This window comes from Fusarium proliferatum, assembly GCF_900067095.1.
Source record: "Fusarium proliferatum ET1 genome assembly, contig: FPRO_scaffold011, whole genome shotgun sequence".
Lineage (NCBI taxonomy): Eukaryota > Fungi > Ascomycota > Sordariomycetes > Hypocreales > Nectriaceae > Fusarium > Fusarium proliferatum.
Genome location: NW_022194800.1, coordinates 39950 through 53404, shown reverse-complemented (window position 1 = coordinate 53404; position 13455 = coordinate 39950). Strand labels below are relative to the sequence as shown.

Below are 13455 nucleotides of genomic sequence, written 5' to 3'. Positions count from 1 at the left end.
TTCTTTCTCAGCCTTGTGATCTCAAGTGTGATAGTTGATAAATCTTGACTTGAGTAATACCACCAGCCAGTCTTGCCGCCTTCCCAGCCGCCTTCCCATAGCAGAAAAAATGACGTCCTCAAACGAGCCGTTCTACTTGCGATACTAGTAAGTCTATCATCGCGACTTCTTCTCGCTTCCCCGTCTAATTGGTTGTCGCGAAACGATGCTAATGACGTTTCGTCAAACAGCTCTGGCCATATGGGTCGTTTCGGTCACGAATTCCTTGGTACGAATAGTTGTGCGGCGTCTATTTACTGTTCTAAAGTTATCCTAACGTGTTGCGCGCTCAGAATTCGATTTTCGAGTCGTCGGCGATGGCCGCAGCGCGGTAGCCCGATATGCCAACAACTCCAACTACCGAAACGATAGTTTGATCCGAAAAGAGAGTAAGGAATGCAACTAACCCCGCGGAATCAGCATCTGATAAGTCATAGTGTGTGTCAGCTCAGTAGTTGTCGACGAAATCAAGCGCATCATCAAGACGAGCGAGATCACCAAGTACGGCGAATCGAACACCCAGTGGCCTTGCCTGAACATCGCTAACCCAGCGTAGAGAAGATGATTCGAAATGGCCTCAGAAGAACAAAGACGGACGCCAGGAATTAGAGATTCGGATTGGTAACGATCATATCGCGTTCGAGGTCGGTCATTGAGGCAGCATATTTCGGAACACTACTGACAGCACAGTAGACTGCCAAAATTGGATCCCTGGTGGATGTCACAGAGTCTGCTGACCCAGAAGGTCTGCGAGTGTTCTACTACCTTGTTCAGGATCTCAAGGCTCTAGTTTTCAGCTTGATCGCTCTGCACTTCAAGATCAAGCCGATTTAAGGACGGGCCCGACTAAAAATAATGGGATACGGTGTTATGGGATCGAAAAGTCGAGGATGCAAATCTTGATAATAGAGGTGATGATTCGGATGTAGCTAAGAACGATACCCGGGCTGTGAAAGAAAGGCGTGAAAGACTACCAGAAACAAGCCATGTTTACATATCATGAATGAAAGAACAATATCACCAAAGAAGCGATCCCATAGAAAAGCATTTTGGGCACTATTGTCGGGTAGGTGGGAAATCACTAGATACTTTACCGAACTTCTTCGATCATAGAGCTAGGGAAACCTTGGGAGTTCCATGCAGGAAATATTGAGATAATGCCCTGGGGGATGTGGCATGATGAGGAATGGAGTCATTTGCTAACTACCAATCGTACCTGATAACACGAGTCGGATCATGCTATATGCTCTATTTTTCAGCCTGCAATATGCAATCCTAATCAAGACCTGAGTAGCACACGCTTGGACCAGACTTCCTGGGCAGGCTCACATGTGAGGTTGAGTGAGCGGTCTGGAAGAGCTCTCTGCACTTGCAAACAATCAATAACAAGATGCCACTTCCCGGAGAAATAGCAAACAGGAGTGATTTAGAAGAGATGATGCAGGTGGCGGAGGCTCCAATACTGCAAAAGCTAATGAATAGGCGACGGGTAGACCCGTGAAGGAAACGATGATGCGAGATAGAGATGGTAATTACCAACGTGGTACTCCATATGGTGATTTCAGATCATGCCAGCAAAGCAAAACAAAGCAAAACGGTCTGTCTCGGAGTTGGCGTGTGCATGCATCATGTCTCCTTAAGTTAGAGGCCCATCACCCCATATGAAATGCAAGCGGCAACGTGGTGGGGGGATGCTGGGGCTGCCCGATAGCGCCTGGGTACGTGCACGGAAGCAGCCCAATTCTTGTTCATTTGCATGAGGAAGCATCTGATTCTGTATCTGAGAGAGAGGCGCCGGCTCGAGTCTTGAGGGAGGGTCCTCATCGCCACTTCGAGATAAAAACTCAATTGTGAAATTTCCCTTTGTTATAACTAACAGTGGATGAAAGGTCTTGTTAAGGTTCACAATGGCCCGCTAAGATGGAACTGGGACTGGACCTAGGTAGACCTAGACCTAGACCTAGACCAAAGTAGACCCTGGTCAAGCCTCAGCATCTCAGCCGAAGATGAAAAGGAATCATAGTGGAGAGGACACCTCGATCTGCATCTTCTCAAGTTACATGTCACCCGGGGAAGTAGGCAAAGCTTTCCACAAAGACTTTGAATGGAGAGTTTCAGGCAAAGTCGAGTGACAGACAATGGGAATACGGACAATTAATCTACTTGATCTTCTTAGGCTTTTTCGCCATTTTAGCACGCTTGTCTTTCCTTTTGTAGGTACTGAGGCAGGGAAGAAGGCTGTTTTTGGTACCTGAGTAAAACTCATAGATATGAGTCGGTAAGGCCTGTTTGTCGGATGTTTCCATACCTAGTAGGTAGAGATTCTTCTCTTCATTACTCCAATGTAGTGAGGCCATCATGTTGGTTGAGGAGTTGCATACCCCAAGTTACACGGCATCTGCCTTCAACCCAAGACGCTTGATCATGTACAGTATTACCTTGCCTACAGTAAAATCATGAGCTAGGGAGACTTGGAAGACTCCCCGTCTTGCCGAGTGGAGTGGATGGCCCACCAACAAATCCGCTAGGTACAGAAACCCCGGATGGCAGCAAATCAAGCCCCTCGTCCGTCGATATGAAAATGGAAGACAACCCAGCAGCATCACCGACCGACTTTGACCCTTTTCTTGCCATCCATCAGTGATCATCGGCCCATACCCATATGCGATCTGGCATCCATGCTTTAACCTGCTTTCTTCCATCACCTGTATTATTACACCACTCTCTCCCTCAACTTTTGTGATGGGCACGTTGTTTGTTTTCTAAAGGGTTTTCAGGCGCCCCCGTTCAACTCTACCAAAGTCGCTAGTCCCCGAGATCGCCACCCGTTTTGGTGATTAGCACTAACTTGCTTGTTCTCCCCTCTGGCCTCCAACAGCGCTCGACGTCAGTCAAATCCTCGCAACATACATACATGATCTACTGGTCGATGTGATACCCACGACTCTTCTTGTCTTGTTTATGAACTTATGTATATCGCGCATCGACATTTTCGCCGTCTAATTGCATCATCTCCCATCACACGTCACAACAATGCCAACACCATCATCAAATCCGCCGGTCGAAGCCGCTTCGCCTCGGTCCTACAGTTTCTCGACATGTCCTGACGATGTTCAACATCAGCCACGTCCTATCTGGCAGTCACGCGACGATAATCAAGTCCATGATGCTGATCTGCCCGACTCCAATCTCTCTGTTGATGTCGGCTCGCCCCTTGCCGTCGACGCGCCGGCTGCGCCCGAAGGCCCGAGCGACGATGCCATCATGTACGATGGGCGTCCATCTGACGAATCGTCCTCAAGGTCTTCCACCATGTCTCCTCGTCCTCAAACTGCTACTACGGCTGCCACGACTCCAATGCCTAGCGGCCCAGCGTCTGAAATAAAGGGAAGAGAGGCCGAAAGCGGTAGTCAGTTGAGCCGAGAGCCTTCAAATAGCACGCAGCGAGCATCTGAAACCGAATCAATCGCTCGAGAATCATCCAGGCAGAGAGGGTCGCCGAATGGAGAGTCAGATTGGGTTGATGTCGATGCGCAAGAAGATGAGCTTTGGTCTCCCTCCATGGGCTCTGACTTTTCATGTATGAGGGTGAGTTAAAACGTCGATCGCACTGTATATGCAATGATCTGACAATCAAAAGACTATCCCTTCGGCTCCTTCATCTTACCTACGTCCGGGCAGCAAATTTCATGGCACGCAACAGTCAGAGAGGCAGGTCTACGATGTGCAGGTCGAAATTAAGCATGTTGACATGCGAGAGTCTTTTCTCTGTGGCTATCTGCGTATCCAAGGTTGGTGGTCAGAGTGCAATCAAGATCGACAATAACACTAACTCTATTTTCAAGGTCTAACCGAAGACCATCCCACCCTCACGACATATTTCGAGGGCGAAATCATCGGCTCCAAGTACAGTTTCTACACACAACACGAGAACTGGGGTGCAAATAGCAAGGTTGACTTGAGTCATTGGGCCAAGTTTACAGCCTTTCGTCCTTTCCAAAAACAGGCTCGCAAGGGGCCTGTCACCATTCGAGATGCTGCCCAACGAGAAACCATCTTTATGCGCTGGAAAGAGCATTTTTTAGTTCCAGATCATCGAGTTCGCACGATAACGGGTGCCAGCTTCGAGGGGTTTTACTACATTTGCTTCAACCAGGTCAAGGGTGAAGTAAGCGGTATTTACTTCCACTCTAAAAGCGAAAAGTTTGTTCCCCGTACCAATATCAATCACGCATCAATTCCTGCATACTAATTGGCAACAGGTTCCAGCAACTGGAGCTGAAGCATGTCCCCGACCGGGGATGCTTTGCCGCTACCGAATTTCGTTAAATTTACGGCTCCATCAGTGCAAAGCACACTACAAGCTTGGAGCGCGGCGCCGCTACGAGCACATCGCCAGTCATCGACTAGGTTTCGTTGCAGGACCGGTTTGGGATATCCAGCAGTGTTATAACAACATATTTATAGATGGGAATACGGGAAGGGTTAGGGCCCGCTATCATGACGTCTTGACGTGCCTACGCATGTTGCTTTTGTGGGTAATCAGGATTTGGGTTTTATGGGCAGTTATCACATATGAATGCGGAGCATAGGAAGTCTTTGATGGGAGCAAAGCGAAGTCATTCCTGTAAGCGAGGTTTTATTCTTCGGCCTCGAACTTATTGAAATATCCACGTCGAAACGGGTTGAGTTCGTCTGCCGATGTTCCGCTCAATGTGAGCTTCTGTCTATTTGTGTAAGCCCCGAGGGCTTCTTGCGAGACTTGCGAGTCGGGGAGCCGACGGTAGGTGATGAGTCTCCTGGACCCTGCGAAATGTCAGTAGGTGCAGGATCAGCAACAAGGCTCCAGCGGCAACTCACACTTGTTGAAAGGCTGGGTGCAGACAGACACAACTTCCATGTAAGGATGGCTGGGTACGGGAATCTCTTGGTCTTCGTCGTTAGCTGTTGGCATCCAGAATGACAATCGCCCTTCATCCACCAGAGTCTCGGCTGCAAAACTCAAGATATCATCGAGCATCACCAGAAAGCTATAAGGCTTCTTAGGTGGCACATAAGTTGGTTTCCTGCGGTAGTCAGCGAATGCGCAAATCAAACGGCTAGGACATTACGTGCATTCCATGTTGCTTCCCCTGCTCTATCAACCAGGGGGTCTTCTCAGGGTCACGGAGACCAAGAACCCTCAGCCCCTCTCTCACACCATATGGAGGATCACAAACAATTCCATCCCATGTGCGAAGATGCCTCCTGATTGGGGTGTTGGTCAAATCGGCCGAGAATACGTCTCCTAAGCAAGACCCAATGCCATACTGGTCAAAGTTGCCTTTCAAACTCTTGTTGCCACCCTCGCCGCGGATACTTCGACCATCTATATCGCTTCCGAATGCAAGGGCACCGAAATGGGCACAGGCGATGGGAAAGGAACCAGTTCCAACAAACGGATCGTAGTATAGCTTGCCGGGGGCAGCGAGTGCAAGGTTGGCAGTGACGAGAGCGAGCTCAGAGTCCATGCTCGTCGTTGAGATATATCCTCGCTTCTTGAGGTCGAACTTGACCAAGAGTTCTCGCGATGAGTTCCCTACATGTCGTGCGAGATACATCATTGTGGGGTCCAAAATATTCAAGGGAACGCTGTTATAGGGCCACATTTCGAAGATGGTGAATAAGTTGTCAGGGTTGGTCATTTTCACAGGCCCAGTCCAGCCCAGAAAGCGGAAAGAGTTGATAAGTTCGATCCTCTTTTTGGCTGAACGAGTTCCTTGGTATGGGTCAACATCGAACTTGAATGATTTTCCAAGATAAACATCCCAGACATGAGATGTGTTTTTCTTGACTGATTCATGAAGTTCATCCAGTGTGCGCCCTTTGCCCCAGAGCTCATGGATAGATTGAATTAGAATGGATCTCTTGGCCAGACGTCTAGCCGATTCAACCGAATCAAGGTACACGATACAAAATGGGGACTATTCACAGTAAGTTTCTGGGTTTGACCAATATCATTCATGGGAGAACAGACGTCTTGGCTATAGTCGACTATTTTCATATCAAGGCCTTCAACCAAGGCCAAAGCCTCGATCTCAGGGACTCGAAATGTCTCATGCGCCTGAGCAAATTTGATGAGGAAATCCATCTCAATTTTCAGTTTCTGGTGAATCTTGTTGTGTAAGAGGAAGTTCAGTTTACCCTAGGATTTGTGACTTGGGGTGGTGGGGGAAAGTCACACCAAATGCCTAACTCTATTGATCAGGAAATTGCCTTACTCAGATATGAACCCTCAAAGCGCTCAGTACTTCACAGTCCAAATATCTGGGGAAATTCAGTGATTTGCAGAGTTGAGGATGCAGCTCAACCAAGAGGATCTCTTTAGGTTATGGCCTTGAGAGAAAAATTCGCCGAGAAAAACCCGGCTAACCAAAACGTTCCATTTGTGTTACCCAGCACCTATGTTAGCATTTGCGACTTACACACGTGCAGGATCAGCAATTGACATCACACACAGTATAATACCATACTTTTCCTGACACTCAGCCATGTTTCCAGCTGCTGCGCCGTCGATTTATCAGTCGCCAAAATGTTTTGTTTCATACGGCACTATGGGGTACCTTGACACCAAGCAGACTCCTCGCAAGGGCAAGCCGTGGACCGCAGTTATGTCGATGGATTTCATTCATAAGGTTTGAACAAGCATGGACGCTCAGAGTGAATCAAATACTGAACTGAGGTTAGGTTGATCTAATTCTACCCTCAGAGGCCTATGATGCTGCTTGTCAGCAGCTGAGCAACGCTCGACATGCCCCTCGCTACTCGAAGGTAGTAATGTCGCTTGGAGATATTCTACAAGGCGCCTTTTTTACCGAGTATATTAAGAAGGGCAAGAAATTTGCACTGTGTCTAAGTGATTCTGACGCTAACCCTGTTTTCAGGCGATATCATGATGCTCTCAGAGGGACAGACAACGGTTGGCATGCTATTTACCTTGCGCGAAGGTATACAAATGGATCAAATCCTTGGAGGTTATGAACTGACTCTTGGCAGGTGTATTGACCATGTTCGTCGACAAGGAGACATATGAACGTGCAGGACTTGTTGGTAAACCATATGGTGCAAAGGGTGGACGAGGGTCAAAACCACGTTGGGGTGAGTGGCCAGATAGCAAGTGCCAGACACAACAGCTAATTCTCGTGAAGTGGTAACATACAACCTTAGAGATCCATCCATGCTTCGGGGGCACAAGGGCTATGACAGGCTGGTCTATGCCTGCAAGGCTGTCTTCACTCAACCCATAACATGGCTCTTCTGCAATAGCACAAGCCAAAGTAAGTATAACCAGGCTCTTTGAACCCATATGTTGATCTCATACTAACGCTTTCCAAGTCCCGAATCCCGATCCTCTGCAAAAGTTCTCTCCCACAGCCTGTGCATCAACATCCAACATATCGCAGGATATCGCTGTTCTTCAACCGAGTCTCGATGTCGACCCAGAGGTTCTCTCTGAAAATGATCGCGAGTCTCTGGAATATTTCGCCACAGAAGTTTACGAGTGGTTCTCGCTCATTCGCCTTGGTAGCTCGCGTGTGGAGCCCCGTGACAGCATCGACTCCTATCTGTCAAGGTATTCTGTGCCAGGCAACGATCCCAAGGAATCCAAGGTCTGCAAGTTGAGTTGGGAGGGTTTCATGTCAGCACAGTGGCTTCGTGGCTTGCTCATGGATGTGCTAGTTGCCTGTCCTTCGAGAACATGGTTTTCCCTCAGTGCTACGAGCTTTTCAAGAAGTGTATCTGGCAATAGTGATGACCTCACTATCCTGAGACCACCCAACGCGGCCGGGAGGTATCTCATGTGGGAGACAAGGTCGTCAGATTGATCCCTTAATCTTGCTTCGATCGTACGTTGCGTTCATCACCGACACCACCCTCACCCAGGACAGCGTCCTCAACCAACTTCCGCAGCTCAGCTTGACCTTGAGGGGTGTTGAAATCGTCACGTTGAGCCAGTTCCTCGATTCTTCTGCGGAACTCCGGGTCTATTTCCTCGGGAATGTCTGTGGTCTCGTCCATAGTGCCAACAGTAACCTTCATTCCCTCTGGAGGGGGAGGGATAACTTCAGGCATGACAGCCGCTGCGGTCGAGGCAGGATCATCGGCCTTCTTGGCTTGGACCATGGCTAGGTATTCCGCAACAGCAGGAAATTCAGCTTCCGCTTCAATCTTTTCCCTAGCTGTTAAACCTTCTGATCCCCGGTGGTTGATGTTTGCTCCGAGCTCTTCGACGAGGACCTGAGCAGCATCTTGGGTCTCAACAACAAACAAGGCAGTCTCGTTGTCTTCATCTTTCAGGTCGACGTCGACGTCGAACTCGCGAACTAGCGCTCGCAGGAGATCGAGATGATTGTAGCTGGCAGCGGCGTGGACGAGTGAATAACCATGCTCATCCTGTGACGATGCGAGCGCTGGGTTCTCTCGGAGGAGGGGCAGCAACGCGGGGTTGTTATCGGCTGCAAGAAGGAATGGGTTTGGGGTAGACATGATTATAAATTTATGCCCAGTGCTGTTTTGCGACAAAGAATGAGATCTGAATAGGTACCTAGTAGTTTCCCTTATGTACAAAGTTGAGATAGGTTTCTAGCTTGTCGCGTCGTCAGTGTCGAAACCGTTGAAACTTTGTTTGTAGGCAGAAGGAAGATTTTTGGCGGGGTAGCTTGCATGTGGAACCCCACAACCCGTCATGACGACTGACAAAATATCAGTATTTCCACCATTACCTACCTATACAGATTAACTCATGGCCTTCTATTAGGTACCTAGGCAAAAGACAAGCTCTATCAACCAATTTAGCCCCGATATGTCACTTTTAATCATTTTCCAACACCTGGCGTTCAATTATTGCCGGCGTGACGCACCAGACATCATCATTCCAGGGCAAGACCCATCTAGAGTCAGTAAGTAGGTAGGTTAGGTAGGTAGGTTAGGTAGGTAAGGTAGGTAAGGTAGTTTGCCCCTCCACATCCAAAGTGCTTGCCTGACCTGATGGTGAAAGGATCCATGGGATGACTCAGTAAAAGGTCTACCAGTTTTCGAACTTGAACACAAGAGTCTGGGACCTTGATTGAACATTGATTTCTCTTCCGTGTAACCTTTGCCCCTCAGGGATAGCGGCCTGACTCACTAAGAGAGCCTAGGTTGGTTCTTTATTGAGGCGGTGCCGTAAGGCAGTTTTCGACCTATTCCTGGCCCGCATCGACCTTAGCACAACCGCCACAACCTCATTTGAGCTGCGTCTACAGAAATACCATCGCGGACCCGGTCTACATATAAGAGGCCCAGCCAGTGGCTGTATCTGTACCTGGTTTCAGTTGATACATACTTACAGATACCCCTTGTGCACAATAAGACGCACACTGTTGCCCAGTTCAGTTCACTTGACAGGGCACTGTAAGCAACTGCAATATCATCACGCGCACGACTCTTTTCTTGATTTGGATTTTTTTTCCCTTCCCTTTTCTAAAAAGTGAGTTCTCCCAGATCCCAGATGCTCAAGGCTACGGAAAAAAAGCCTTTGGGTTAGCTGGAACAAGTTGGCTCAGACCACTCGACAGAAGATTGCCTGCCCTTCAAGTGAGGAAAGCGTATCATCTTGCCCGGGAACCATCGCTATCAGCCTCATGCTTGTTTACCATAGTTCTCTGCGTTCTCTTCTCACACCCCTCAGTAGATTCACCACGAATCACCAGAATCTTCGAGCTTCTTCAACAGCTCTCGACAGAATGTCTGCCCCTTACACTCCCCAGGACGTTCAAGCCGTAGCGAACGTCGTGCGTGCTTTGGATAGTGCCCGAAAGGACAAGAAACGCGGCGGCTTCGCAATCAAAAAGACAACGTTCGATGTTAAAGGATCAGCGGATGGCATCCAAGTCGACTCCTGGCGCTTGCAGGACTGGGATTACAAGCGACGCGATTTGCCCACATATGCGCGCGGCCTCTTCACTACCAAGACACGAAGAAACGAGCCAGAAATTGCTGTGAGAGGCTACGACAAGTTCTTCAATGTTAACGAGGTTCATGAGACCAAGTGGGAGAACATCTTCACACGCACTCAAGGCCCCTACGAGTTGACACTCAAGGAGAATGGCTGCATCATTTTCATTGCCGGATTGGAAGACGACACGTTGATTGTGTGCAGCAAGCACTCAACTGGCGATCGAGATGACATCCAAGTCAGCCATGCCAGCGCCGGAGAGAAGCGCCTAGAACAACAACTCGCTGCCGTTGGCAAGACAAAAGCAGATCTTGCACGAGAGCTCCGCAAGAGGAACGTGACTGCAGTCGCGGAGCTTTGCGATGACCAATTCGAGGAGCACATCTTAGCATACGGTCCAGATAAGGCTGGGTTATATCTCCATGGTATCAACCTCAACTTACCCGACTTCGCTACCTACCCCAGTCGTTTCGTTCAAGAGTTTGCCGATGAGTGGGCGTTCCGTAAAACGGGTCTTATCACAATGGACGACATCCACCAAGTCAAGACTTTCCTTGAAGAAGTAGCTGAGTCTGGAGCACACGATGGTCGCGATGTCGAGGGTTTTGTTATACGTTGCAAGATGTCCCACGATCCTTCTACACATCCATATCGCGACTGGTTTTTCAAGTACAAGTTTGAGGAGCCATACCTGATGTACCGCCAGTGGAGAGAATGTACCAAGGCTTTGATTGCTGGAAAACAGCCAAAGTTCAAGAAACACACCAAGATCACCGAGGAGTATCTGCTTTACGCCCGACGACGACTTGCCGCAGACCCGAAGCTGGGAAAGGAGTACAACAATAACCACGGGATCATCGCTCTCCGTGATGACTTCTTGAAATTCAAGAACATCAACGGCGCAGATGCAGCTAATATGGGAGACCTGGATCCTCTCGTAATGACAGAGGTCACTCGTGACGTTATTCTGTGTCCCATTGCCACCATTGGCTGTGGTAAGACAACCCTTGCTATGGGGCTCTCGCACCTTTTCGGTTGGGGTCATGTTCAAAACGACAATATCTCTGGCAAGGGCCGGCCCCCGCGCTTCACAAAGATGGTGTTGGACGAACTCAAAGACCATCCTGCCGTGATTGCAGACCGAAATAATGCACAGAGACACGAACGGAAGCAGATCATCACGGATGTGAAGCTCCAGCATTCTTCAGCCAAGCTTGTTTGCATGAACTTCAAGCATGATGAAGACTCAATCGATGAGATCCGGCGAATCACTCAAGAAAGAATTATTGCCCGGGGTGATAACCACCAGACTATCCATGCGGCAAGTGACAAGGAGAAATTCATTGGTGTAATGGAGGGTTTCATAAACCGATATGAAGCCTGCAATCCGCACTCTCGACCCGACGATGGCTTCGATGCTGTGATTGATCTTGATCCTACAGCCAGCAGCCGACAGAATCTCGAAATTCTCGTCACACAACTCCACAAGTTGTTTCCAAACCTAGTCAAGGAGATTCCCTCTGCTGCATCGTATGACGCGGCCATGGATTACGCCCTCGGCTACAAGCCAGATTTCAGGCACGATATACCTGACAGGGGCAAGAAAAGCTACCCTCAGCAGCAAAAACCTAAGGTTCAGAAGCCAAGAAAGATGGAATACATGTCTGTAGGGATTTCGACCCAACAGGTCAACAATGCCCTTGAGCAAGCCTTCGAAGCCACCCAACCTGCAACTTCGCGGCTTTATACACAACTCAAACAAACACGACGCATACAGCCAAAATTCCATGTGACTTTGCTGCACAAGGCCGGCAGTAAGGAGCACCCTGAGCTCTGGCAGAGATACGCTGCGCTGCAGAAAGAAGCAGAGGCTGCAGGAGACCCTGAAGCGAAAGTTGGGGAATGCGATGTCATGCTCGAACGAGTAAGTTGGCCCAAAACTCATGAGCTCTACAGCAACTGACCGTAAATAGGCTGTGTTTGATGACAGGATCATGGCTATCGTGGTTCGCCTAGCAGACGAAAATGACCAATGGCAGTGTGCAAACCGCGTTGCTCACATAACTGTCGGAACTCGAGATGATTCTATAAAGCCCAAAGAAAGTAACGACCTCCTGGCAAGGTGGCTGGAAGTGGGTAGTTCCCCAGAAACCAAGATTGGAGAGGTTGTGTTCGAGGAGAGGCCTACACTAAAGGGCACAGTGGCACCTGTGCTTAGCAAGTTTTAGAGGAGTTATAGATTTTCACGGAGTACTAGCATGATTTGAGAATACGGACTCTGCGGAGTCCATCCTCGCGGATTCAAGATACATTTTGCGAGACCTAAATAAGATACTTCATTCTTGTCTCTCCATGACTGAAAGTAAGCTCAAATACGTTGAGCTACTTTGAAATGTTGGCAAATGTGGTCTTTAAGAACTAGATGTATCAGCCGAATTTCAACACGGACGAGCCAAGGCTCAAGGCACTTGCTTTTCTAGAAGAATTCAGTTATGCTTGAAGAGGTGTGAGCATATCTATTAATTTGATAAGATAGAGGGTTGTCTTCTAACGTAAGGTAATTTGATCACCAGTCCTGAGCTGGGAAGGGGTATTGTGAATACGACTAAATGGACAAAACTCAAAAACAGGAAAACAGTACAATACAAGCAGCGTATGCATCTCAATTATGCGTTACTCATCATCAAGGAACCTGCTAGCTAGGGTACCGAGGAATGGCACCTCGAATCTAATAAGTCTATTAATAATGAGATCTAGGATGGACTGAGAGATTCCGCGTACCTGTCAAGGATCTCTGCATCTTTGTAAGCTCGAAGAGTGAGAATAGCAATTAAGGCAATATCGCAAAGCAGAAAGAGCCAGCTCAGGAACGTTGACCATGAAAATATAAGATGGAAGACCATAATGGCTGTGAATAGCAATGCAGATTGCCAAGCATGAAACCTAATACGAGTGTCAGCAAACGAACATACACTGATAAAAGTTTCGAGCACGGCCATAACGATGTAGTCGTACCTCACATAGTCACTATTCCGTTCCAAGATCAGCAGTATAATCGCACCCAATGGTGGAAATGCGACATATGCTAAACATGCTTCGTAATCCAGGCGCATTCCTAAGCTTGTGTCGAACTCGCTGACTTCGGCAGCAGGATAGGCACCAGGCATTGTGTTTGATCCACCGAAAGCGCGGTTATCAGGACTAATGGCCGCCCAGCCGGCTGACTGGCCATCGAAACCGCTCCATCCTCTTTGTGGCTGTGGGTGCTGAAGCGGTGGAGGAGACGCGACCGGTGAAAACGAACGTCTGGCATCGTAGGATGGTCGAGGAGAGGCGTAGTCGGGAGAGGTCACACGTGAGTGCTCTGGAGGAGATGATTGATAAGGAGCGAAGTCCATATTGTGTGTGTTGGATTGTGTTGCTGAGTCGATGTAGAAGGC

General features: G+C 48.6%; 6 protein-coding genes across 6 annotated transcripts; 3 read left to right on the top strand and 3 right to left on the bottom strand.

The window, feature by feature from the left end:
* Nucleotides 1-109: 109 nt before the first annotated feature.
* On the top strand, nt 110-873 carry FPRO_08196 (putative mago nashi protein; the record flags this gene model as incomplete). Its single annotated transcript, XM_031221838.1, has 6 exons — nt 110-147; nt 231-268; nt 333-428; nt 477-540; nt 596-683; nt 733-873. The coding sequence occupies 6 exons, from the start codon at nt 110-112 to the stop codon at nt 871-873; spliced, it is 465 nt and encodes a 154-aa protein (XP_031087356.1).
* A 2199-nt stretch (nt 874-3072) lies between these two features.
* On the top strand, nt 3073-4368 carry FPRO_08195 (putative VID24-required for vacuolar import and degradation of Fbp1p; the record flags this gene model as incomplete). Its single annotated transcript, XM_031221836.1, has 4 exons — nt 3073-3627; nt 3680-3830; nt 3885-4242; nt 4302-4368. The coding sequence occupies 4 exons, from the start codon at nt 3073-3075 to the stop codon at nt 4366-4368; spliced, it is 1131 nt and encodes a 376-aa protein (XP_031087355.1).
* Nucleotides 4369-4678: 310 nt separating this feature from the next.
* On the bottom strand, nt 4679-6169 carry FPRO_08194 (putative TRM11 Catalytic subunit of an adoMet-dependent tRNA methyltransferase complex (Trm11p-Trm112p); the record flags this gene model as incomplete). Its single annotated transcript, XM_031221835.1, has 4 exons — nt 4679-4845; nt 4900-5105; nt 5185-6002; nt 6056-6169. 4 exons carry the CDS (start codon nt 6167-6169, stop codon nt 4679-4681), a joined length of 1305 nt encoding a protein of 434 aa, XP_031087354.1.
* A 1739-nt stretch (nt 6170-7908) lies between these two features.
* FPRO_08193 (related to ankyrins) lies at nt 7909-8565 on the bottom strand (the record flags this gene model as incomplete). Its single annotated transcript, XM_031221834.1, has 1 exon — nt 7909-8565. The coding sequence occupies one exon, from the start codon at nt 8563-8565 to the stop codon at nt 7909-7911; it is 657 nt and encodes a 218-aa protein (XP_031087353.1).
* Nucleotides 8566-9803: 1238 nt separating this feature from the next.
* FPRO_08192 (uncharacterized protein) lies at nt 9804-12243 on the top strand (the record flags this gene model as incomplete). The annotated part of the gene is made up of 2 exons (XM_031221833.1): nt 9804-11939; nt 11989-12243. 2 exons carry the CDS (start codon nt 9804-9806, stop codon nt 12241-12243), a joined length of 2391 nt encoding a protein of 796 aa, XP_031087352.1.
* Nucleotides 12244-12688: 445 nt separating this feature from the next.
* FPRO_08191 (uncharacterized protein) lies at nt 12689-13413 on the bottom strand (the record flags this gene model as incomplete). The annotated part of the gene is made up of 3 exons (XM_031221832.1): nt 12689-12743; nt 12797-12958; nt 13031-13413. 3 exons carry the CDS (start codon nt 13411-13413, stop codon nt 12689-12691), a joined length of 600 nt encoding a protein of 199 aa, XP_031087351.1.
* Between the last annotated feature and the right edge of the window lie 42 nt (nt 13414-13455).